The sequence below is a fragment of the Schistocerca nitens genome, chromosome 12, assembly GCF_023898315.1.
Source record: "Schistocerca nitens isolate TAMUIC-IGC-003100 chromosome 12, iqSchNite1.1, whole genome shotgun sequence".
NCBI lineage: Eukaryota > Metazoa > Arthropoda > Insecta > Orthoptera > Acrididae > Schistocerca > Schistocerca nitens.
Window position 1 is genome coordinate 136,152,268 of NC_064625.1, and position 25,185 is coordinate 136,177,452.

Below are 25,185 nucleotides of genomic sequence, written 5' to 3' on the forward strand. Positions count from 1 at the left end.
TGAGAGTCGGATCTAGATGTATCATGAGTCCCGTATCACTCCAACTGCAGCTTCCTACATCATTACAGAGTCTCCACCAGCTTGAACAGTCCCCTTCTGACATGCAGGGTCCATGGACTCATCAGGTTGTCTCTATACCAATACACATCCATCCGCTCGATAAAATTTGAAAGGAGACTCGTCCGATCAGGCAACATGTTTCCAGTCATCAACACCCCATTGTCGGTGTTGATGGGCCCATAGCACTCCAACTGCAGCTTCCTACACCATTACAGAGTCTCCACCAGCTTGAACTGCTGACATGCAAGAAAGGAGACTCGTCGGACCAGGCAACATGTTTCCAGTCATCAACACCCCATTGTCAGTGTTGATGGGCCCATATCACTCCAACTGCAGCTTCCTACACCATTACAGAATCTCCACCAGCTTGAACAGTCCCCTTCTGGCATGCAGGGTCCATGGACTCATGAGGTTGTCTCTATGCCAATACACATCCATCCGCTCGATAAAATCTGAAAGGAGACTCGTCCGACCAGGTAACATGTTTCCAGTCATCAACACCCCATTGTCGGTGTTGATGGGCCCATATCACTCCAACTGGAGCTTCCTACACCATTACAGAATCTCCACCAGCTTGAACAGTCCCCTTCTGGCATGCAGGGTCCATGGACTCATGAGGTTGTCTCTATACCAATACACATCCATCCGCTCGATAAAATTTGAAAGGAGACTCGTCCGACCAGGCAACATGTTTTCAGTCATCAACACCCCATTGGGCCCCATTGGGCCCGGGCGAGGCGTAAAGCTTTGTGTCATGCAGTCATGAATGGTACATAAGTGGGCCTTCGGCTACGAAAGCCCATATCAATGATGTTTCGTTGAGTGGTTCTCACGCTGAGACTTGTTGATGGCGCAGCACTGAAATTTGCATCAATTTGCGGAAGAGTTGTACTTCCGTCACATTGAACGATTGTCTTCAGTCATTGTTGATCCCGTTCTTGCAGGATGTTTTTCCAGCCACAGCGATGTCAGAGATTTGATGTTGATTCCTGATATTCACGGTACACTCATGAAATGGTCAGAAGGTGGAATTCCCACTTCATCGCTATCTCAGAGATGCAGTGTCCGATCGTTCGTTTGCCGACTGTAACGCCACGTTCAGACTGACTTAAATCTTGATAACCTGCCACTGTAGCAGCAGTAACCGATCTAACAACTGCACACGATACTGTTGTCTTATATAGGGGTTGCTGACCACAGCGTCATATTGTGCCCTTTTCCGTATCTCTGTATTTGAATACACACGCCTATACTAGTTTCCTTTGCGCTTCAGTGTAAAACCCGTGTCAAGTTTCAGGCACAAGACAATCCATCTTCAGGTGCACAATCTCACACACTAACCATTCTACGAGCGTGTCTGCATACCGATCGTCCCAAGTGATGGCTGCAGCTACATGGTGGCGCACTAAATGTGTTACCATTTTGTTTTTGAATATAAACTTTATTGTCAATACAATCTGAAAGGAACATATACTACAATGAAGAGCCGTCCATGGAGATTTGTTCTAACTTAGCACATGCTCAGTATGTCCACCATTTAGTTTCCTAACTTCCTTCAAACGAAGACTGAAGTTAGTGATTACCCTACGGCACATCTCTTCCCTAATTTCACTGCAACCATGAAGAATAACTCTTCTGAGCTCCATTAAACCACATGGACGTTTCGGGAATTTTTTTCCTTTAGGTACCCCCAAAGAAAAAACATGGATTGAGGTCTGGACTATTGGGGGGTGGGGGGGGGGGGCAATTTTGTCCGTCATTGAAGCGACCTGGAAACCTGAGTGAAATGATCCGCATATAAAAAATGCTCGTGTAAAAACTCCAACACGGTGTTTGCAGTATGTGGCCTTGCTCCATCTTGCATGAACCACTGCATGTTGAAGGGCAAGGCAGTAGCAAGAAGCTGTGGAATGAAGCCATTGCGAAGCATGCTCAAATAACGCTCGCTGTTCACAGTTTCTTCAAAGAAAAAGGGTCCAATAAGTCCGTGACTGGAAATTGCTGCCCACGCTCTAATCCTCGGAGCATAATGTTGTCGTTCATGAAGCACTTGTGGGATTTCAATGGCCCAAAAGCGTACATTTTGTTTGTTAACCACACCGTCTAAATGAAAATGCGCCTCGTCTGAAAACCAAACGTTGTTGAGAGTTTCTTCCCTATCCTCCGCCCACTGAGCAAACAGTAGTCTCTGCTTGCTGCTTGTGTTCTTCAGAGAGCTTCTGTGCACAGGTCATCTTGTATGGGTAAATATGGAGGTCACTTTAAAGAATGCGTTGAACGGAGCGTCTGTATATTCCCAGTTGCACTGCTGCCTTTCTACACGATTTCCCGGGACTTCTCTGTACAGCAACTCGTACCGCTTCAATATTCTCCGGCGAACAAACAGGCTTAGGCTGAGGTCGCTTCGCTTCCAATACTGTTCCCTCCTGTACAAATTTATCGTACAACCTGTGGATGGTCTTCTTGCAAGGGACCCATCGTGTTGTCGAAAACGCCTCTGAGTCACAACAAGGCTTTTCGTTTCATGAAAAAGTAACACAATTGCCGATCGTTGCTGTGTCGTCAGTCTTCCACTGTCAGCCATTGCTGCTTACTAGTCTCCTAGCGGCAGTACCGTGAATTATACGTCATTTCGTAACTCATTTGTTTTTCCAAGCTCTGCTGGTACTGCTGTAGAGATCACAGCGGGATATCTAATGTGCGTCGTAAATTGTGAAAGGAACAATTGGTAGCACATTTCGTGCGCCATCCTGTATATTGTGCCGGCCGCGAAATTCACCCATTTCCCCACAGAGTGCTAACGAATGAGGCCGTAGGGTGGTGGTGTCGTGATATTGTGCGCCTGAGGATGAGTATTTTATTTCCGAAACGTATTGTGTTCTTTTTAATGGTTCTTTTGTAAATGTGGCGCATCGTTTTCACAAATGAGTATGTGCAGAGACCAACCTGTAGCCCTCGGCGAGCGTTTAAGAAGAGCGGCTGCAACCAGGATGGGATGTTGTGCATGTTCTCGTACTCTGGAAGACCCGGATCACGAGAACATGGAAGACCCTGGTCCGACGCCTGAGACCGAAAACAAAACAAAGAACAGGCTTATAGACAGGTAAATGTCACATGGAAGAAGGTGGTTGGCTGTCATTAGAGCAAAGTATGAAGCCTTGAAGAACTACGGTAGTCTCGAGATAATATGTACACTACTGGCCATTAAAATTGCAACACAACGAAGATGACGTGCTACAGACGCAAAATATAACAGAGAGGAAGAAGATGCTGTAATTTGCAAATGATTAGCTTTTCAGAGCATTCACACAAGGTGGGCGCCTGTAGCGACACCTACATCGTGCTGACAGCAGGAAAGTTTCCAACCGATTTCTCATACACAAACAGCAGTTGACCGGCGTTGCCTGGTGAAACGTTGTTGTGATGCCTCGTGTAAGGAGGAGAAATGCGTACCATCACGTTTCCGACTTTGATAAAGGTCGGATTGTAGACTATCGCGATTGCGGTTTATCGGAATTGCTGCTCACGTTGGTCGAGATCCAATGACTGTTAGCAGAATATGGAATCGGTGAGTTCAGGGGGGTAATACGGAACGCCGTGCTGGATCCCAACGGCCTCGTATCACTAGCAGTCGATATGACAGGCATCTTATCCGCATGGCTGTAACGGATCGTGCAGCCACTTCTCGATCCCTGAGTCAACAGATGGGAACGTTTGCAAGACAACAACCATCTGCACGAACAGTTCGACGACGTTCGCAGCAGCATGGACTATCAGCTCGGAGACCACGGCTGCGGTTACCCTTGACACTGCATCAGAGACAGGAGCGCCTGCGATGGTGTAATCGACGACGAACCTGGGTTCACGAATGGCAAAACGTCGTTTTTTCGGATGAATCCAGGTTCTGTTTACAGCATCATGATGGTCGCATCCGTGTTTGGCGACATCGCGGTAAACGCACATTGGAAGCGTGTATGCGTCAACGCCATACTGGCGTATCACCCGGCGTTGTGGTATGGGGTGCCACTGGTTACACGTATCGGTCACCTCTTGTTCGCATTGGCTGCACTTTGAACAGTGGACGTTACATTTGAGATGTGTTACGACCCGTGGTTCTAGCCTTCATTCGATCCCTGCGAAACCCTACATTTCAGCACGATAATGCACGACCGTATGTTGCAGGTCCTTTCTGGATGCAGGAAACGTTCGACTGCTGCCCTGGCCAGCACATTCTCCAGATCTCTCACCAACTGAAAACGTCTGGTCAATGGTGGCCGAGCAACTGGCTCGTCACAATACGCCAGTCACTACTCTTGATGAACTGTGATACCGTGTTGAAGCTGCATGGGCAGCTGTACCTGCACATGCCATCCAAGCTCTGTTTGACTCAATGCCCAGGCGTATCAAGGCCGTTATTACAGGCAGAGGTGGTTGTTCTGGGTACTGATTTCTCAGGATGTAAGCACCCAAATTGCGTGAAAATGTAATCAAATGTCAGTTCTAGTATAATATATTTGTCCAATGAATACCGGTTTATCATCTGCATTTCTTCTTGGTGTAGCAATTTTAATGGACAGTAGTGTAATTCCACCTTTTACGCAACGACACAAGCTCAGCACAATAGGCTGTAGGGTGGTAGGACTAGACCAAAGTCACACATCAGGCAAGCACCGTCGACAGCTGCACCGAACGTTTCATTTGGTACCTTTAAACAAGAGAACTTGACAAATAAAAGCATCACATGTTTAAAACTACCACACATCTTTAAAATTACCATTCCCGTGAAAATAAATTACTTCAATTTTAAACGGTCATAAAAACGCGCCACTTATGTCCTATTACACACTTACTGAAATGAGTTAAATTTTATGTACTCTAAATTGTAATCAAGCTGAAGCACAATATACTAAAATTTAAATAATGTAATGTTTCATTACGACAGTGATTGTTATAACCAAAATACACTCCTGGAAATTGAAATAAGAAGACCGTGAATTCATTGTCCCAGGAAGGGGAAACTTTATTGACACATTCCTGGGGTCAGATACATCACATGATCACACTGACAGAACCACAGGCACATAGACACAGGCAACAGAGCGTGCACAATGTCGGCACTAGTACACTGTATATCCACCTTTCGCAGCAATGCAGGCTGCTATTCTCCCATGGAGACGATCGTAGAGATGCTGGATGTAGTCCTGTGGAACGGCTTGCCATGCCATTTCCACCTGGCGCCTCAGTTGGACCAGCGTTCGTGCTGGACGTGCAGACCGCGTGAGACGACGCTTCATCCAGTCCCAAACATGCTCAATGGGGGACAGATCCGGAGATCTTGCTGGCCAGGGTAGTTGACTTACACCTTCTAGAGCACGTTGGGTGGCACGGGATACATGCGGACGTGCATTGTCCTGTTGGAACAGCAAGTTCCCTTGCCGGTCTAGGAATGGTAGAACGATGGGTTCGATGACGGTTTGGATGTACCGTGCACTATTCAGTGTCCCCTCGACGATCACCAGTGGTGTACGGCCAGTGTAGGAGATCGCTCCCCACACCATGATGCCGGGTGTTGGCCCTGTGTGCCTCGGTCGTATGCAGTCCTGATTGTGGCGCTCACCTGCACGGCGCCAAACACGCATACGACCATCATTGGCACCAAGGCAGAAGCTACTCTCATCGCTGAAGACGACACGTCTCCATTCGTCCCTCCATTCACGCCTGTCGCGACACCACTGGAGGCGGGCTGCACGATGTTGGGGCGTGAGCGGAAGACGGCCTAACGGTGTGCGGGACCGTTGCCCAGCTTCAGGGAGACGGTTGCGAATGGTCCACGCCGATACCCCAGGAGCAACAGTGTCCCTAATTTGCTGGGAAGTGGCGGTGCGGTCCCCTACGGCACTGCGTAGGATCCTACGGTCTTGTCGTGCATCCGTGCGTCGCTGCGGTCCGGTCCCAGGTCGACGGGCACGTGCACCTTCCGCCGACCACTGGCGACAACATCGATGTACTGTGGAGACCTCCCGCCCCACGTGTTGAGCAATTCGGCGGTACGTCCACCCGGCCTCCCGCATGCCCACTATACGCCCTCGCTCAAAGTCCGTCAACTGCACATACGGTTCACGTCCACGCTGTCGCGGCATGCTACCAGTGTTAAAGACTGCGATGGAGCTCCGTATGCCACGGCAAACTGGCTGACACTGACGGCGGCGGTGCACAAATGCTGCGCAGCTAGCGCCAGTCGACGGCCAACACCGCGGTTCCTGGTGTGTCCGCTGTGCCGTGCGTGTGATCATTGCTTGTACAGCCCTCTCGCAGTGTCCGGAGCAAGTATGGTGGGTCTGACACACCGGTGTCAATGTGTTCCTTTTTCCATTTCCAAGAGTGTAATTCAGAGTTCAGGCAACAATCAGAGACCATGGCACGCAACAGGTTACTTAAATGGTAGGCACCACACAATTTAGCATATAAAATTTCATGTGAGCAAACAAGCTCGTGTGATTCAACAACTACGCTCAGAAAACGGACGCCCTGCCGCTCAGCTGTTTTCGACAAATGAAATGATCGTATGGCATTGTTGGCCGGGAGGCTCCATACGGGGAAGTTTGGCCGCCGTATTGCAAGTCGTTTTTAGTTGACGCCACTTCGGCGACTTGCGAGTCAATGATGATGAAATGATGATGAAGGACACACATCACCCAGTCATCACGAGGCAGGGAAAACCTGACTCCCGCCGGGAATCGAACACGGGGCCCCTTGCGCAGGAACCGAGAGCGCTACCGTCAGACCACGGGCTGTTTCCGATAGAGGCTCGACATAGACCCCCAGATTGGAGGAGCAACGGTCACGAATGGGCACGAGAAAATACCATAACTAGTGGGTATCTACAGCGGACTGACATCTGCCTTAAATAACTAGGAACACAGTAACTCGTTACAACACATCATCAGTAGAATTAATACATGAAATTAATTACAATATCGATCTGCCGTCATTGAAGGAATTCTAGTTCCACCATCAATAGAATCTGTTTCAGGCTATTAAACACACAATAACAACTGGCCTCTCAATAACCGGTAAGAAATTAGGAAACTACTGATTTCAAAATCATGCACGTGTCTGAGAGACACACTATTAGTTCAAACAGGAACGTAGCAGTAATGTTATTACAATTCAGAGATAAATATATCCAGGGCAAATATCTCAGGAAATAAGCGCCAAACGAAAAAACTACAAAGAACGAAACTTGTCTAGCATGAAGGGGGAAACCAGATGGCGCTATGGTTGGCCTGCTAGATGGCGCTTCCATAGGTCAAACGTATATCAACTGCGCTTTTTAAATTGGAACCGCCACTTTTTATTAAATATTCGTGTAGTACGTGAAGAAATATGAATGTTTTAGTTGGACCACTTTTTCGCTTTGTGATAGATGGCGCTTCATAGTCACAAACATATGGCTCACAATTTTAGACGTACAGTTGGTAACAGGTAGGTTTTTTAAATTAAAATAAAGAACGTAGGTACGTTTGAACATTTTATTTCGGTTGTTCCATTGTGATACATGTACCTCTGCGAACTTATCATTTCTGAGAACGCATGCTGTTACAGCGTGATTACCTGTAAATACCACATTAATGCAATAAATGCTCAAAATGATGTCCGTCAACCTCAATGTATTTGGCAATACGTGTAACGACATTCCTCTCAACAGCGAGTAGTTCGCCTTCCGTAATGTTCGCACATGCATGGACAATGCGCTGACGCATTTTGTCAGGTGTTGTCCGTGGATCACGGTAGCAAATATCCTTCACCTTTCCCCACAGAAAGAAATCCGCGGAACGTGCGGGCGATGGTATGGTGCTTCGACGACCAATCCACCTGTCATGAAATATGGTATTCAATACCGCTTCAACCGCACGCGAGCTGTGTGCCGGACATCCATCATGTTGGAAGTACATCGTCATTCTGTCATGCACTGAAACATCTTGTAGTAACATCGGTGGAGCATTACGTAGGAAATCAGAATACATTGCACCAATTAGATTGCCATCGATAAAATGGGGTCCAATTATCCTGCCTCCTAAAATGCCGCACCATACATTAACCCGCCAAGGTCGCTGATGTTCCACTTGTCGCAACCATCGTGGATTTTCCGTTGTGCAATAGTGCATATAATGCCGGTATACGTTACCGCTGTTGGTGAATGACGCTTCGTCGCTAAATAGAACGCGTGCAGAAAATCTGACATCGTCCCGTAAATTCTCTTGTGCCCAGTGGCAGAACTGTACACGACGTTCAAAGTCGTCGCCATACAATCCCTGGTGCATAGAAATATGGTACGGGTGCAATCGATGTTGATGTAGCATTCTCAACACCGATGTTTTTGAGATTCTAGATTCTCGAGCAATTTGTCTGCTACTGATGTGCGTATTAGCCGCGACAGCAGCTAAAACATCTACTTGGGCATCATCATTTGTTGCAGGTCGTGGTTGACGTTTCACATGTGGCTCAACACTTCTTGTTTCCTTAAATAACGTAACTATCCGGCGAACGGTCCGGACACTTGGATGATGTCGTCCAGGATACCGAGCAGCATACATAGTACACGCCCGTTGGGCATTTTGAATACAACAGCCATACATCAACACGATATCGACCTTTTCCGCAATTGGTAAGCGGTCCATTTTAACACGCGTAATGTATCACGAAGCAAATACCGTCCGCACTGGCGGAATGTTACGTGATACCACGTACTTATACGTTTGTGACTATTACAGCGCCATCTATCACAAAGCGAAGGAAGTGGTCCAACTAAAACATTCATATTTCTTTACGTACTACAGGAATATGTAATAAAAATGGAGGTTTCTATTTTAAAAACTCAGTTGATATCCGTTTGACCTATGGCCTCACGGCTTTCTGCCAGTATCTCGTCTCCTAAGAGAAGACAGAAGTAAAGCTGTGAGGACCGGCCGTGATTCGTGCTTCGGTAGCTCAGATGGTAGAGCACTTGCCCGCGAAAGGCAAAGGTCCCGAGTTCGAACCTCGGTCGGGCACACAGTTTTAATCTGCCAGGAAGTTTCATATCAGCGCACACTCCGCTGCAGAGTGAAAATCTCATTCTGGAAACATCCCCCAGGCTGTGGCTAAGCCATGTCTCCGCAGTATCCTTTCTTTCAGGAGTGCTAGTTCTGCAAGGTTGGCAGGAGAGCTTCTGTGAAGTTTGGAAGGTAGGAGACGAGATACTGTCAGAAGTAAAGCTGTGAGGACGGGGCGTGAGTCGTGCTTGGGTAGCGCAGATGGTAGAGCACTTGCCCGCGAAAGGCAAAGGTCCCGAGTGCGAGTCTCGGTCGGGCACAGAGTTTTAATCTGCCAGAAAGTTTGATATTGTTATGTGCTTGAATCGAGAAGTATCGCTAAAATGGTATGATATTCTAGGAAAAAAAAAAGGTTCAAATGGCTCTAACCACTACGGGACTTAACATCTGAGGTCATCAGTCCCCTAGAACTTAGAACTACTTAAACCTAACTAACCTGAGGGCAACACACTCATCCATGCCCGAGGCAGAATTCGAACCTGCGACCATAGTGGTAGCCCGGTTCCAGACTGTAGCGCCTAGAACCGCTCGGCCACTCCGGCCGGCCTACTACATTGTGATCTGAGTCTACATCTGCTCCTGGGTACGCGTTACAATCGAGTATCTGATTTCGGAATCTTTGTCTGACCATGATGTAATCTAACTGAAAACTTCCCATATCACCCGACCTTTTCCATTTATACTTCCTGCTATTGTGATTCGCTGTCACTAGTTGAAATTTGTTACAGAGCTCAATTAGTCTCTCTACTCTTCATTCCTTGGCGCAATCCCCTATTCTCCTGTAACCTCACCTTCTACTCCTTCTTCTACAACAGCATTCCAGTCCCCCTTGACTATTAGGTTTTCCTCTCCCTTTACGTACTACATTATCTTTATCCCACTTTGATTCTTCCTGACTAATCTCTTAAACTTTAGCCTACTCTTCATCACTACTACATTGTGGCTGTGAGCACTATGGGACTTAACTTCTGAGGTCATCAGTCCCCTATAACTTAGAACTACTTAAACCTAACTAACCTAAGGACATCACACACATCCATGCCCGAGGCACGATTCGAACCTGCGACCGTGTCAGCAGTGCGGTTCCGTATTGAAGCTAGTAGAACCGCTCGGCCACAGCGGCCGGCATATTCTAGCAAACCATGTGAAAATTCATATTTTCTTGTAATCCCAGAGTCTGGAGATGGCTGTAGAAAGCAAACAAGCAAGCAGGTCGGGGTCAGAAACAGTAACGTCTTTGTACCAAGGGAGACGGACCCAGCTTTTCTACAACATTTCGGAGAGTGACCTCGGTCCGCTGAGGGCGCTCTGGTCATGTGTCGGGCCAGTGGGTGTGACTCGATGACTTGGTGACTTGTGACTATCGTCTGCAGTGGATGACCTTCCGAGCTCACGGGAAATATCTAGTGCTGCGAGGACTATATACGGTCCATGTACTTATCCTGTCTTTCTTTGCAGTATATGTACAAGTGTCTGGTGGTCGATAGCTAAATGTAGGATGCAGAAGTGATGATTTTGTTTGGTACAGGATATGAATTGTGTGTTCACTACATGGATATGGTATGTGGTGATATATGTGAGTTGGCGATCGGTTTTACGTTGAAATATTCAAGGTTTCCTCGACAGTAGCAGAACAGTGTAATTGAGGAAGTGTGTTCCCATATTTCATAATCTGTAGATCACTTTTGTAGGATTTAACTATCAGTACAATATTGCGATGTGTACAAAATACACCCACGCTCATAAATTAAGGATGATCCTGATACATGGTGAAACAAAACTCTGGTGGGCGGTTTGCGAGTTTAAATCACCTCCGGGTATGACCATGCGGTGCATTTGACCTGCGGTCGTCGCACGGTGGCGCTGGCAGCAGTCCACATACGCAGAGGGGTGTTAGTGCATGTCAGAGTACGACGCAGCGAGTAAGTGTGCAGACTTTTTCAGACATTCCAATGGTGACTGTGTGTTGAAAATGGCTCAAAGAACACACATTGATGACGTTATGAGGGTAGAATACTAGGGCGACTGGAGAATGCCGTTCTAGGAACTACAGTCTGAAACCGCGCGACCGCTACGGTCACAGGTTCGAATCCTGCCTCGGGCATGGATATGTGTGATGTCCTTAGGTTGGCTAGGTTTAAGTACTTATTTCTAGGGGACTGATGACCTTAGAAGTTAAGTCCCATAGTGCTCAGAGCCATTTGACTGGAGGATGGTCAAACATAGCAAGTCGTACCACAGACCCCTCCGTGTGCCACAAAGTGTGATCTCAATATTATGGCACCGATGCCAGCAGACAAGAAATGTGTCCAGGCGCTACAGTACGGGACGTCCACAGTGTACAACACCACAAGAAGACCGATATCTCACCATCAGTGCCTGCAGACGGCCACGGAGTATTGCAGGTAGCTTTACTCGGGACTTTACCGCAGCCACTGCAAGAGTTGTCTCAGACACACAGTCTACAGGCAACTGAACAGACACGGTTTATTCGCCCGGAGACCTGCACGGTGCATCCCACTGACCCCTGGTCACAGGAGAGCCCGTAAAGCCTGGTGTCAAGAACACAGCTCATGGTCAGGTTAAGGACGAGTCCAGGTATAGTCTGAACAGTGATTCTCGCCGCGTTTTCATCTGGCGTGAACCAGCAACCAGATATCAACCCCTTAATGTCCTTGAAAGGGAACTGTATGGAGGTCATGGTTTGATGGTGTGGGGTGGGATTATGATTGGTGCACGTACACCCCTGCATGTCTTTGACAGAGGAACTGTAAGAGGTCAGGTGTATCGGGACGTCATTTTGCACCAGTATGTCCGCCTTTTCAGAGATGCAGTGGGTCCCACCTTCCTCCTGATGGATGATAACGCACGGCCCCACCGAGCTGCCTTTGTGGTGGAGTACCGTGAAACAGAAGATATCAGGCGAATGGAGTGGCCTGCCTGTTCTCCAGACCTAAACCCCATCGAGCACGTCTGGGATGTTCTCGGTCGACGTATCGCTGCACGTCTTCAAACCCCTAGGACACTTTTGGAGCTCCGACAGTCACTGGTGCAAGAATGGGAGGCTATGCCCCAGCAGCTGCTCGACCACGTGATCCAGAGTGTGCCAACCCGTTGTGCGGCCTGTGTACGTGTGCATGGTAATCATACCCCATATTGATGTCGGAGAACACGGGCAGGAAACAGTGGCGTTTTGTAGCACATGTGTTTCGGGACGGTTTTCTCAACTTATCACCAATACCGTGGACTTACAGATCTGTGTCGTGTGTGTTCCCTATGTGGCTATGCTATTAGCGCCAGTTTTGTGTAGTAGCACGTTGTAGCACCACATTCTGCAATTATTCTTAATTTATGAGCATGAGTTTTGCCACTGAAAGTCTTGTCCGCAGAAAAAAATGGTGGACAGTGCTTCCACACAGTTAGCATCACTCATTTGGTGGGTAAGTTCAGTAAGAGCCAGTCAGAAAGCTCCTTTCATTCACAAAACTTTCCTTTGTGCTGTGACCCTACAGACTGGTTTGAACAACATTGGGGCGAGGTATCTATGGAAAGTTGTGAGAGTAATGTGATGTCTTCTTTGCTCAAATGTTCAAAGACAAGCTGAAGCAGATCATCCATTTTTGGCGGGATGCTGTCCCTCATCTGCCATTGTGGCATTAGGACACCTCCAGACTAGCAGCTGCAGGACGCCGAAAATTCCAGCCTTTTATCTTCTGTAGGACAGTGCTTCGAATTCTGTTTACATAATCGTTCTGATTTTCCGGGCCGTGCTTAGACAGTGCTCTCTTTCCAAACAACAAGAATGCTTTTATGATTACCGGTGTTTTTGCAACCATGCACAGACATGATGAAGGCTCATGAGCGGACGTTTACCATTTCCGAGACGTATGTTCAAAGCAGGACATTACGATTTCTCGGAAGGGTAACATATGATGGAAGAGGTGCTTTTTACTAGTGGCTTTGCCCACATTCACACGTGCCGTAAATATTTCGTATATGTTTATGACGTCGTATCTCCTGAAATGTAAATCGTACAATGATACAATTTTCTAAGTACATTCAGCGGCATATGTAGGTGCTCTCTGCCAAATGTGTTGGGAATGGAATCAGTAGTGAAGAAGTAATAACTTTAAAAGCCATGCATGATGGGGCAGTTCTTCACGGATCTCAGTTATCATTACGTTACGACTCCTGATTGTTGTTGTTGTGGTCTTCAGTCCCGAGACTGGTTTGATGCAGCTTTCCATGCCACTCTATCCTGTGCAAGCTTCTTCATCTCCCAGTACCTACTGCAACCTACATCCTTCTGAATCTGCATTCATCTCTTGGTCTCCCTCTACGATTTTTACCCTCCACGCTGCCCTCCAATGCTAAATTTGCGATCCCTTGATGCCTCAGAACATGTCCTACCAATCGGTCCCTTCTTCTTGTCAAGTTGTGCCACAAACTTCTCTTCTCCCCCATCCTATTCAATACTTCCTCATTAGTTACGTGATCTACCCACCTTATCTTCAGCATTCTTCTGTAGCACCACATTTTGAAAGCTTCTATTCTCTTCTTGTCCAAACCATTTATCGTCCATCTTTCACTTCCATACATCGCTACACTCCATACAAATACTTTCAGAAACAACTTCCTGACACTTTAATCTATACTCGATGTTAACAAATTTCTCTTCTTCAGAAACGCTTTCGTTGCCATTGCCAGTCTACATTTTATATCTTCTCTACTTCGACCATCATCGGTTATTTTGCTTCCCAAATAGCAAAACTCCTTTACTACTTTAAGTGTCTCATTTCCTAATCTAATCCCCTCAGCATCATCCAACTTAATTCGACTACATTGCATTGTCCTCGTTGAACTCCTGATACAACGATATAATTTTGCAAGTAAATTTAGTGGTTTGCGTGAATAGCCTCTGTAAATTATGTCACAAATACATTTAATAGTGAAGGAGTAATAAAACGTCATGGCTGATGTAGTAAGCGATAAACCTATTTTCTTTAACCATTTTGTGGGGTTGTCAGTGAAAATAAGTTTCGTAAAGCTTTTGAACATGTATAAAGATTGATGTTAAAATCTTCTGGGTTATTAGGCCGCGTCATATTTCTACTAAAATGGTCGGAGTTTCGACCCCTCTGCTGGGATCTTCCTCAGGATCTTCTGGTGTCCACTACTGCTAGAACAGCAGATCCTGAGGAAGATCCCAGCAGAGGGGTCGAAACGTCGATCATTTTAGTGGAAATATGATGCGGCCTAATAACCCGGAAGGTTTTAACTTCAGGGACAACAGCCACAAAACCCTGCAGAATTACATGTATAAAGATTGTTCCAGATCACTAAGTGCTCCCGGTCTCAAACACTGGATGAATAAAGTCTGGTTATTTGGGCGTTCTTTTTCGTCCCTACCACCACCCCTTCGATATGTAGGTTCTTATCTCCAATAGCTATTCTTCTCAGACGGTTAATGGTATGTGTTCACCAAGTCTTGTTGAAAACTGCGAGTGGATTAGGAGGGGATGTCTGAGGTGCTAAAAGTAATATGGTAGCGATATGCACACACACAGTTGGCGGTAGTATCACGTACACAGGGTATAAAGGGACACTACTTTGTAGAGCTGCAGCGCCTCTCTTGCACTCGTGACCATATTGGTCGGATCACACATGACTGGAAAACTGTGGCCTGGTCAGATGTCCTGAATTTGGGAAGAGCAGAACACAGGCTTTGCGTGGAGTGGGGCGCACACCCCACTAAGCCGTGGATCCAGATTCTCAACGAGGCCCTATGAAAGCTGGTGATGGATCCATAATCGTTTGGACTGCTTTTACCTGGAATGGACTGGGTCTTCTGGTCCTACTGAACCGATGATAGACTGGAAACGGCTATGTTCTACTACTGGGAGACCATTTGTAGCCATTAACAGACTTCCCAAACAGCAATGTCAAGTCACTGGGCCACAATGGTTCACAATTCTGGAGAATTCGAGTGAATGATCTGACCAGCCAGATAGCCTGATGTGAATCCCATCAAACATTTGTGGGCCATGTTCGAGAGGTCAGCTAGTGCACGAAATCCTGCACCTGAGTTATGGATGGCTGTAGAGCCAGCATGGCTCATGCAGGGGACTTCCAACGATTTGTTGAATCCATGCCATGTCGAGATGCTGCACTACACTGGTAAATGGGAGATCTGATACAATACTAGGTGGTTCAAATGGTTCAAATGGCTCTGAGCACTATGGGACTTAACATCTGTGGTCATCAGTCCCCTAGAACTTAGAACAAACCTAACTAACCTAAGGACATCACACATCCATGCTCGAGGCAGGATTCGAACCTGCGACCGTAGCGGTCACGTGGTTCCAGACTGAAGCGCCTAGAATGGCACGGCCACACCGGCCGGCAATACTGGGTGGGTTCCTAGAGTTTTTGTCCCCTGAGTGTGTAGATAGCCTGACTGCAGATGCAACCTAGACCATACCTGGACGTCCCACAGGGCTTGGGTGTCCCAGCCAACTCTCAGCTCGGCCGCAAGGCATTTGCATCTGGTATCAGTTACCCCCAAGTCCCCCTATAGCACACACACGATTCAGCCGGCCTCCCTTCTGCCCCTGCACACTCGACCGAGAGAGTAGGGTAACGCAGATCATGTGTGGCCACTTGCCTGTGTGTACGTCAGCTGCTTACCCACCCCTGTGCACCTGTGGTCCGTGGGCTGCCTGCTGGCCGTCGGTAGGCGCTGGCTCAGCTTACAGTAGTGAGTCAGGGTGGGAGAATGGCTGCAACACACAGACTGACCCCAGATGACTGGAAAACTGTGGCCTCGTCGTATGTCCTGAATTTGGTAAGAGCAGATCACAAGCTTTGTGTGGTTTGGGGCGTACACCCCACAAAGCCATGGATCCAGGTTCTCAACGAGGCTCTATGAAAGCTGGTGATGGATCCATAATCGTTTGGACTGTTTTTACCTGGAATGGTCTTCTGGTCCTAACCAATGACAGACTGGAAATGGCTGTGTTCTAGTACTTGGAGACCATTTGTAGCCATTAACAGACTTTATGTTCCCAAACAGCAATGTGATGTCACTGGGCCACAATGGTTCGCAACTGGTTTGAAGAAGATTCTGGACAATTCGAGTGAATGATCTGACTAGCCAGATAGCCTGATGTGAATCCCATCAAACATTTGTGGGTCAATTATAACTGGGACATCTCCTGACTGGCTAAAATATGCAGATGTTAAGCCTCTATTCGAGAAAGGGGATAAAGAGGTACCATCAAACTACAGACCGATTTCACTTTTGCCAGCATTCTCAAAAATTTTAGAAAACGTACAGGCTCCTTCTCAACCATCTAACCATAAATAACATATTATCAAGAACACAGTTTGGATTTCTGAAGGATTCTAATACCGAGAAGGCTATTTACACCTACAATGAAAATGTACATAATTCATTAAATAACAAATTACAAGCAGCATGCATTTTCTGTGATTTGTCAAAGGCATTTGATTGTGTGAACCACGACATCCTTTTAAATAAATTAGAATTCTATGGTGTCACGGGCAGTGCTGCAAAATGGTTCAAGTCATACCTCGCAAACAGGAAACAAAGGGTGTCAGTGCAAGGGACTAGTGAATTAAGTCATCACTCATCATCAGAATGGGAATAAATTACATGTGGTGTCCCACAATGATCCATCTTAGGGCCATTGCTTTTTCTTGTGTACATTAATGATCTTTCATCAGTTACTCTGCCAGAAGCAGAGTTCGTTTTGTTTGCAGATGACACAAGTATTGCAATAAATAGTATGTCAAGTATAGTTCTAGAAAGATCTGATAATGATGTTTTCATGGATATTAATAAATGGTTTAAAGCCAACTCACTGACATTAAACTTCGAAAAGACTCACTATATGCAATTCAGGACCTGTAAGAGGTTTCCACCCAGTATATGCATTAAGTATGAAGAAGAGCAGATAGAAGAGGTTGACAGTCTTAAATTCCTGAGATTACAACTTGATAATAAATTCAGTTAGGAGGAGCACACCACAGAACTGCAGCAACGCCTTAACAAATCTGTATTTGCAATTCGAGTGATAGCAGACATAGGCGACATAAAAATGAAAAGGCTTGGATACTTTGCCTACTTTCGTTCTATAATGTCATATGGTATATTTTGGGGTAACTCTTCAAGTGAAACAAAAGTTTTCAGAGTCCAAAAGCGTGTAATACGTATTATTTGTGGAGTAAATTCACGGACGTCCTGTAGAAACCTCTTCAAAGAACTGGGTATACTAACTACTGCCTCTCAGTATATTTACTCCTTAATGAAATTTGTCCTAAATAATATATCTCTTTTTCCAACAAACAGCTCAGTTCATACATATGATACACAGAACAAAAATGATCTGCACAAGGACTTGAAAGCACTTACTTTAGTTCAAAAAGGGGTCCACTACTCAGGAACACTCATCTTCAATAATTTGCCAGCAAACATAAAAATTTTTGTTACAAATAAAGATCAGTTTAAAAGGAGCCTGAAAGACTCACTAGTGGCCAACTCCTTCTAGTCCATTGACGAATTTTTTAATAGAAACAAATGATGTATTGTATATCTCATACTATTTGTATTGTTATTTGAGCATAAAAAAATTGCCATGTTCCACATCCACGAAGATCTCCTCAGCACGGATCTATGGAACGAAAAACTAATCTAATCTAATCTATTCGAGAGGTCAGTTAGTGCACGAAATCCTGCACCTCAGTTATGGACGGCTGTAGCGGCAGCATGGTTCAGAATTTCTGCAGGGGACTTCCAGCGATTTGTTGGGTCCATGACATGTCGAGATGCTGCACTACACTGGTAAATAGGAGATCTGACACTAGGTGGGTCCCAAGACTTTTTGTCTCCTGAGTGCGTAGATAGCCTGACTGCAGATGCAACCTGGACCATATCTGGACGTCCCACAAGGCTTGGGTGTCCCAGACAACACTCAGCTCGGCCGCAAGGCATTTGCATCTGGTATCAGTTACGCCCAAGTGCCCCTATAGCACACACACGATCCAGCCGGCCTCCCTTCTGCCCCTGCACACTCGACCGAGAGAGTAGGGTAACGCAGATCATGTGTGGCCACTTGCCTGTGTGTACTTCAGCTGCTTACCCACCCCTGTGCACCTGTGGTCCGGGGGCTACCTGCTGGCCGTCGGTGGGCACTGGCTCAGCCTACAGGATGGGAGAATGGCTGCAACACACAGACTGACCCCAGATGACTGGAAAACTGTGGCCTCATCAGAAGTCCTGAATTTGGTAAGAGCAGATCACAGGCTTTGTGTGAGTTGGGGCGCACACCCCACAAAGCCATGGATCCAGGTTCTCAACGAGGCCCTATGAAAGCTGGTGATGGATCCATAATCATTTGGGCTGTTTTTACCTGGAATGGACTGGGTCTTCTGGTCCTACTGAACCGATGATAGACTGGAAACGGCTGTGTTCTACTACTTGGAGACCATTTGTAGCCATTAACAGACTTTATGTTCCCAAACAGCAATGTGATGTCACTGGGCCACAATGGTTATGGATGGCTGTTATGGGTGGCTGTAGAGAGCATGGCTCAGAATTTCTGCAAGGGACTTCCAACGATTTGTTGAGTCCATGCCATGTCGAGATGCTGTACTACACTGGTAAATAGGAGATCCGATACAATACTAGGTGGTTCAAATGGTTCAAATGGCTCAGAGCACTATGGGACTAAACTTATGAGGTCATCAGTCCCCTAGAACTACTTAAACCGAACTAACCTAAGGACATCACACATATCGATGCCCGAGGCAGGATTCGAACCTGCGAATGTAGCGGTCACGCGGTTCCCGACTGAAGTGCCTAGAACCGCACGGCCACTTCGGCCGGCAATACTAGGTGGGTCCCAAGACTTTTTGTCTCCTGAGTGCGTAGATAGCCTGACTGCAGATGCAACCTAGACCATATCTGGACGTCCCACAAGGCTTGGGTGTCCCAGACAACACTCAGCTCGGCCGCAAGGCATTTCCATCTGGTATCAGTTACGCCCAAGTGCCCCTATAGCACACACACGATCCAGCCGGCCTCCCTTCTGCCCCTGCACACTCGACCGAGAGAGTAGGGTAACGCAGATCATGTGTGGCCACTTGCCTGTGTGTACTTCAGCTGCTTACCCACCCCTGTGCACCTGTGGTCCGGGGGCTACCTGCTGGCCGTCGGTGGGCACTGGCTCAGCCTACGGGATGGGAGAATGGCTGCAACACACAGACTGACCCCAGATGACTGGAAAACTGTGGCCTCATCAGAAGTCCTGAATTTGGTAAGAGCAGATCACAGGCTTTGTGTGAGTTGGGGCGCACACCCCACAAAGCCATGGATCCAGGTTCTCAACGAGGCCCTATGAAAGCTGGTGATGGATCCATAATCATTTGGGCTGTTTTTACCTGGAATGGACTGGGTCTTCTGGTCCTACTGAACCGATGATAGACTGGAAACGGCTGTGTTCTACTACTTGGAGACCATTTGTAGCCATTAACAGACTTTATGTTCCCAAACAGCAATGTGATGTCACTGGGCCACAATGGTTATGGATGGCTGTTATGGGTGGCTGTAGAGACAGCATGGCTCAGAATTTCTGCAAGGGACTTCCAACGATTTGTTGAGTCCATGCCATGTCGAGATGCTGTACTACACTGGTAAATAGGAGATCCGATACAATACTAGGTGGTTCAAATGGTTCAAATGGCTCAGAGCACTATGGGACTTAACATCTGTGGTCATCAGTCCCCTAGAATATAGAACACACCTAACTAACCTAAGGACATCACACACATCCATGCTCGAGGCAGGATTCGAACCTGCGACCGTAGCGGTCACGTGGTTCCAGACTGAAGCGCATAGAATGGCACGGCCACTTCGGCCGGCAATACTAGGTGGGTTCCTAGAGTTTTTGTCCCCTGAGTGTGTAGATAGCCTGACTGCAGATGCAACCTAGACCATACCTGGACGTCCCACAGGGCTTGGGTGTCCCAGCCAACTCTCAGCTCGGCCGCAAGGCATTTGCATCTGGTATCAGTTACCCCCAAGTGCCCATATAGCACACACACACGATCCAGCCGGCCTCCCTTCTGCCCCTGCACACTCGACCGAAAGAGTAAGGTAACGCAGATCATGTGTGGCCACTTGCCTGTGTGTACTTCAGCTGCTTACCCACCCCTGTGCACCTGTGGTCCGGGGGCTACCTGCTGGCCGTCGGTGGGCGCTGGCTCAGCCTACAGTAGCGTGTCAGGATGGGAGTATGGCTGCCAGGCACAGACTGACCAGGTTCTCGTAGGGGTGGTTCGGCGGGGTCGGCGGCGGCCGGCACAGCATGGCGCCACCCACGTCGACCACGCCGCTGCTCTCCACCAGCTCGCTCTCCTCGTCGGCCGACAGCGGCTCCTGCTGCTGCCTCGTGGGGGCGCCACGACTCCGCGCGTCCCTCTTGGGGGCGTTGCGCCTGGTGGACATGCAGTTGCGCCACATCCAGCAGGCCAGCGCCACCACTATGGCCGCCACCAACACCGACACTCCCAGCACCACTGACAGCTCCCAGGGGTCTGCTACAGGGGCTGCGGCGGGGGCGGTGTCGTGGATGCGCTCCTCCCGCCCATCTGTTGACAGAGAGTGTGCTACATCAGTGCTGCTGATAGTGCAATCTTCTCCACATTTACACTTCTCCATTGAGCTGCGCTCGTATCAATTGATCGATCGGGTTGGCATGGTGTGATCTTTGGGCTCGGCCGTTTGACGTGGCCTTTGGCCACGACGGGCATGGGGACTAGAAAGGGGACAGCCGGAGAGCCGCACGGCGCGTGAGAGTCGGAGGCGAGCGTGGTTGAGCAGGCCGGGGCACGACGCAGAGGTTATGGTGTGTTTGACACGTTTGCAAGACTGAACCTGGCTTGTAGTGTGTGGGAACTGGACTCGGCCACATTACCCGAATCGAGTCGTGCGGCCATGATTTGGATCTGGATGAAGAAGCTTGCACAGGATAGAGTGGCATGGAGAGCTGCATCAAACCAGTCTCAGGACTGAAGAGAACAACAAGAATTTCATAAAAGATTTGTGTGTTACAGTGTACTGTGTGTGGCACCCTGTCCAGCTCGCCCGCTTGCTGTTGGTTCCGGGTCTGGCCGCCTCTGGTCTGGGTCCAGTGGGCCCTCCTTCTGCTACTTGAATTTGCCTGTGCCTATGTGATGTCAGGGGCAACGGCCTTGCCGCAGTGGCTACACCGGTTCCCGTGAGATCAACGAAGTTAAGCGCTGTTGGGCGTGGCCGGCACTTGTATGGGTGACCATCCATCCGCCATGCGCTGTTGCCACTTTTCGGGGTGCACTCAGCCTCGTGATGGCAACTGAGGAGCTACTCGACCGAATAGTAGCGGCTTCGGTCAAGAATACCATCGTAACGACCGGGAAAGCGGTGTGCTGACCCCACGCCCCTCCTATCCGCATCCTCCTCTGAGGATAACACGGCAGTCGGATGGTCCTGGTAGGCCACTCGTGGCCTGTAGACAGAGTGTGAGTGCTATGTGATGTCACCTGTTTTGAAAATGTGTCACGAATGGTTGTAACTGTTGGCATTTTCTTTTGTGTTAAAAACATTTTGTGATATCCATCATTGGTTAAACTTTATCTCATTATTGTAGTCTCCTTTTGGGAGAGACTGTGTGTAGAATTTAATTAACTTGCAAGTCACTTAATGCTTGGTTTTTAAAAGGGCAGTTGCCCGTGCTTGTAAGGATTTTGAATTTTAAAGATAAAATTTTTATATGGCCAAAGAAAAGTTAATAAAAGTGTTGTTGATATAAACTGTGAAGGTTGCTTATGTGGTCCAGCCCTGCCGCTCTACAGCAATTGGCTGATTAGGGTGGATTATCCACCACATCGTCCGCCCCCGGTAGCTGAGTGGTCAGCGTGACAGGCTGTCAATCCTAAGGGCCCGGGTTCGATTCCCGGCTGGGTCGGACATTTTCTCCGCTCAGGGACTGGGTGTTGTGTTGTCCTAATCATCATCATTTCATCCCCATCGACGCGCAGGTCGCCGAAGTGGCGTCAACTCGAAAGACTTGCACCAGGCGAACGGTCTACCCGACGGGAGGCCCTAGCCACACGACATTTCATTTCATCCACCACATCCATCACCCCTGACCATTTCTAACATCACCAAGGAACCGTTGGTAATCAGCGACCTCGTACGATGCGAAGACTGGACGGTCAGTTCTAATGTTATACTCGACAGCGGAAGAGAGATTCGAGAAAAGTCGAGAGCTGTTCGTGGGATCTGCCTGTCCAGGTAAAACTTTCGACAGTGTAAAATGGTGCACATTGGCGACTGTGCCGATAGTCTAGTACCATTCGCTTTTGTGGAATGCCAATACCCATTTTCAAGTTTCTGAGGAACCGGGGCTGTTTCCCGGCTTGGAGATAATGGTGGTGATCTGGACTGAGTGTGCTGTTTTCAAAATAGAATGGTTATCACAGAATTGATGGTGTCCCCCGGTAACTTTCCACATGGCTGATAGGAGGCAAGTGCTACGAGTGTTAACTGCAAATGGCCAATTGATTTGGCTACAGTCTGCTGTAGAAGCCGTCTGGCCGAAAGATCTAGGTGTTAAAATAACTTTGGTTGGTTGGTTGTTTCGGGGAAGGAGACCAGACAGCGAGGTCATCGGTCTCATCGGATTAGGGAAGGACGGGGAAGGAACCATCCCGGCATTTGCCTGGAGCGATTTAGGGAAATGACGGAAAACCTAAATCAGGATGGCCGGACGCGGGATTGAACCGTCGTCCTCCCGAATGCGAGTCCAGTGTCTAACCACTGCGCCACCTCGCTCGGTCTAAAATAACTTTGTCGAGCAGTTTTGTAGCTCACAAAAGTGGGACTAACCAGCAGCCTTCGTGTGGTGCAGGAGCCTGCTTACGCGTCCTCTGGTGCATAGCCAGTCACGGGGTCCCGGGTTCGATTCCCGGCCGGGTTGGGGAGTTTGTCTCCCTGGGGAGAGGGTATATGTGTTGTGCTCATCATTTCATCATCATCACCAACATTCGTGACAGTGGCTAGATTGGACTTTGAAAAACAAAATTGGACTGTGTAAAAATTGGGACTTTGTGCAGGCACTATGACTGCTCAGTTGAGTGCCCCAGAAACCAAACATCTGGGGTGGAGGCAAAGTAGTGGAGTGTATTTTGCAGCACAGTAGGCTGTGCATGGGTGAGCTGACTTAACAGTAGCTGTTGCTGTCAACTGAGCATGCAGATATCCTGGATAGCAGAGTGTGCCTGGCTGCAGGTGTTGTTTAAGAGGCCAGTTGTTTTTGTAAGGATAAATAGAAGATGACAAATCCTATATATCTCCAATGGAAATTTGAAGTGGGGAGTTCTAGTGCGAGTCGTTACCTTTCTGACTTTAGACTGTTCTCCTGTTTTGTGTGTAGAGGAGATACTAGAAACTGGTAGATTTTCCAATCTAGAAGACAGATCTTTATGTCTTGTGACAGTAGTTGGATTGCTACAGGGATTTAACTGTGACACTGGTAATGTGAGGCTTGCGGTCTTTATTTAAACTTATTGGAAGTGTGATAGAGCAAGTGCCGTCAATACAAGTTTCCGAGGAAATCGACAGAGCACTACGTTGCGTAATTCGTCACGCATCACCAAGGACGTTGACTTGGCGTTACACCACGAAAGCTCAGAGGCGAGAACGAAAGTGAAGTTTCAAAATATGTTCCAAGTTGTTGGAAAATACGTGTGAACTATAGGAAAAGGCAGGTAATGTTCAATATATTCACGAAACTAAAGAGAATAATAAGAGTGGAGGACCAGGAGAGAATATCTTGGACTAATTAGGGTGTAGAGCAGAGATCCACTCTTTCTTCCCTACTGTCCAATGTACAGGCTGATTCCATGGTGATGTCACAAACGGTCAGGGATGATGGAGAAGTTTAGATGTATCAATATGAGGTAAGAGACCCTGATTCGGAAACGATCGGAATCGAACGTCATAAAGAAAAATCGTTCTGATAGCTCTGACAGTTGAATTCCTTTATTGCAAGCTCTTTGCTTTCCATATGTTGGGAGGAGATGGGAATGACCAAAACAAATGCTCTGAAGGCATACATGAAGACGTATGAACACTTGTTAACAGTAGCAAAGATGAATTATTGCTCACAGCTCTTAAGGTATAAGCCTTAGAGTCCATGTTTACTGGAGAGTTTTCCTTCTTTTGGTCCACAGTACCTCCTTCCAGAATATGCAAAGAACTTGCAGTAGAAGCTGTCAACTGTCAGAGATATGAGAACGGTGTTTGCTTATAACTTTCCATGTTGTCGCTACCGAATCAACGTCCCTTACCTCATATTGATACTTTTACCCTTATCTATCATTCCTGAATATTTGCAACATCATCAGGGAACCACCCTATATACACGGTGCAAATTTTAAGTTGACAAACCAGAATAACTCGAAAAACAAGCTTCACACGGAAAAAGTGTAGAATCCAAAATTGATTATTTTCGAGGGGGACATCTGCTGGCGCTAAAATTAGCCTGCCACCCCAGCCGCCTCGGGTTGGGACCGGAGGCAACTTTAAAATTTCAAATGGGAACCCCCATTTTTTTATAGCAGAATCAGATTCTACATAAAAAATTATGTACATTTTGTGTTAAACATTTGTTTTGTTTCTTGATAGTTGGCGCTATAATTCAAGAAAATCCATGTTCTCATTTTTGGGTGGAAAATGGTTACAGATAAATAAAAAATACTTATTTACTTCATAAATTTTGATTCGCTAAAAACAAAACTCTCCCTCTCTCCCAATAGGGTGGGTTTCTGTCACTTGGGTAAAATGTGTAGTAACACATGAGTATGGTAAATGGGCTGAGGTTTGGACTATGAAGTTTCTTTTCTCTGGTGGGCTGGTTTATACCACGTCATATTTCAGCTCCTCTCTGCTGTAGAATTGCACTGCAGG

General features: G+C 47.4%; 1 protein-coding gene across 1 annotated transcript in view; it reads right to left on the minus strand.

Annotated features, from left to right (window-relative positions):
* LOC126214964 (uncharacterized) overlaps positions 1-20,895 on the minus strand; it is a 72,813-nt gene extending 51,918 nt beyond the window's left edge. The window contains exons 1-2 of the mRNA XM_049941598.1: positions 20,494-20,895; positions 3,007-3,123 (exon numbers count right to left, since the gene is read on the minus strand). Of these exons, the coding sequence (XP_049797555.1) occupies positions 3,007-3,123; positions 20,494-20,895 (519 nt within the window). The remainder of the gene's footprint in view (positions 1-3,006; positions 3,124-20,493) is intronic.
* Between the last annotated feature and the right edge of the window lie 4,290 nt (positions 20,896-25,185).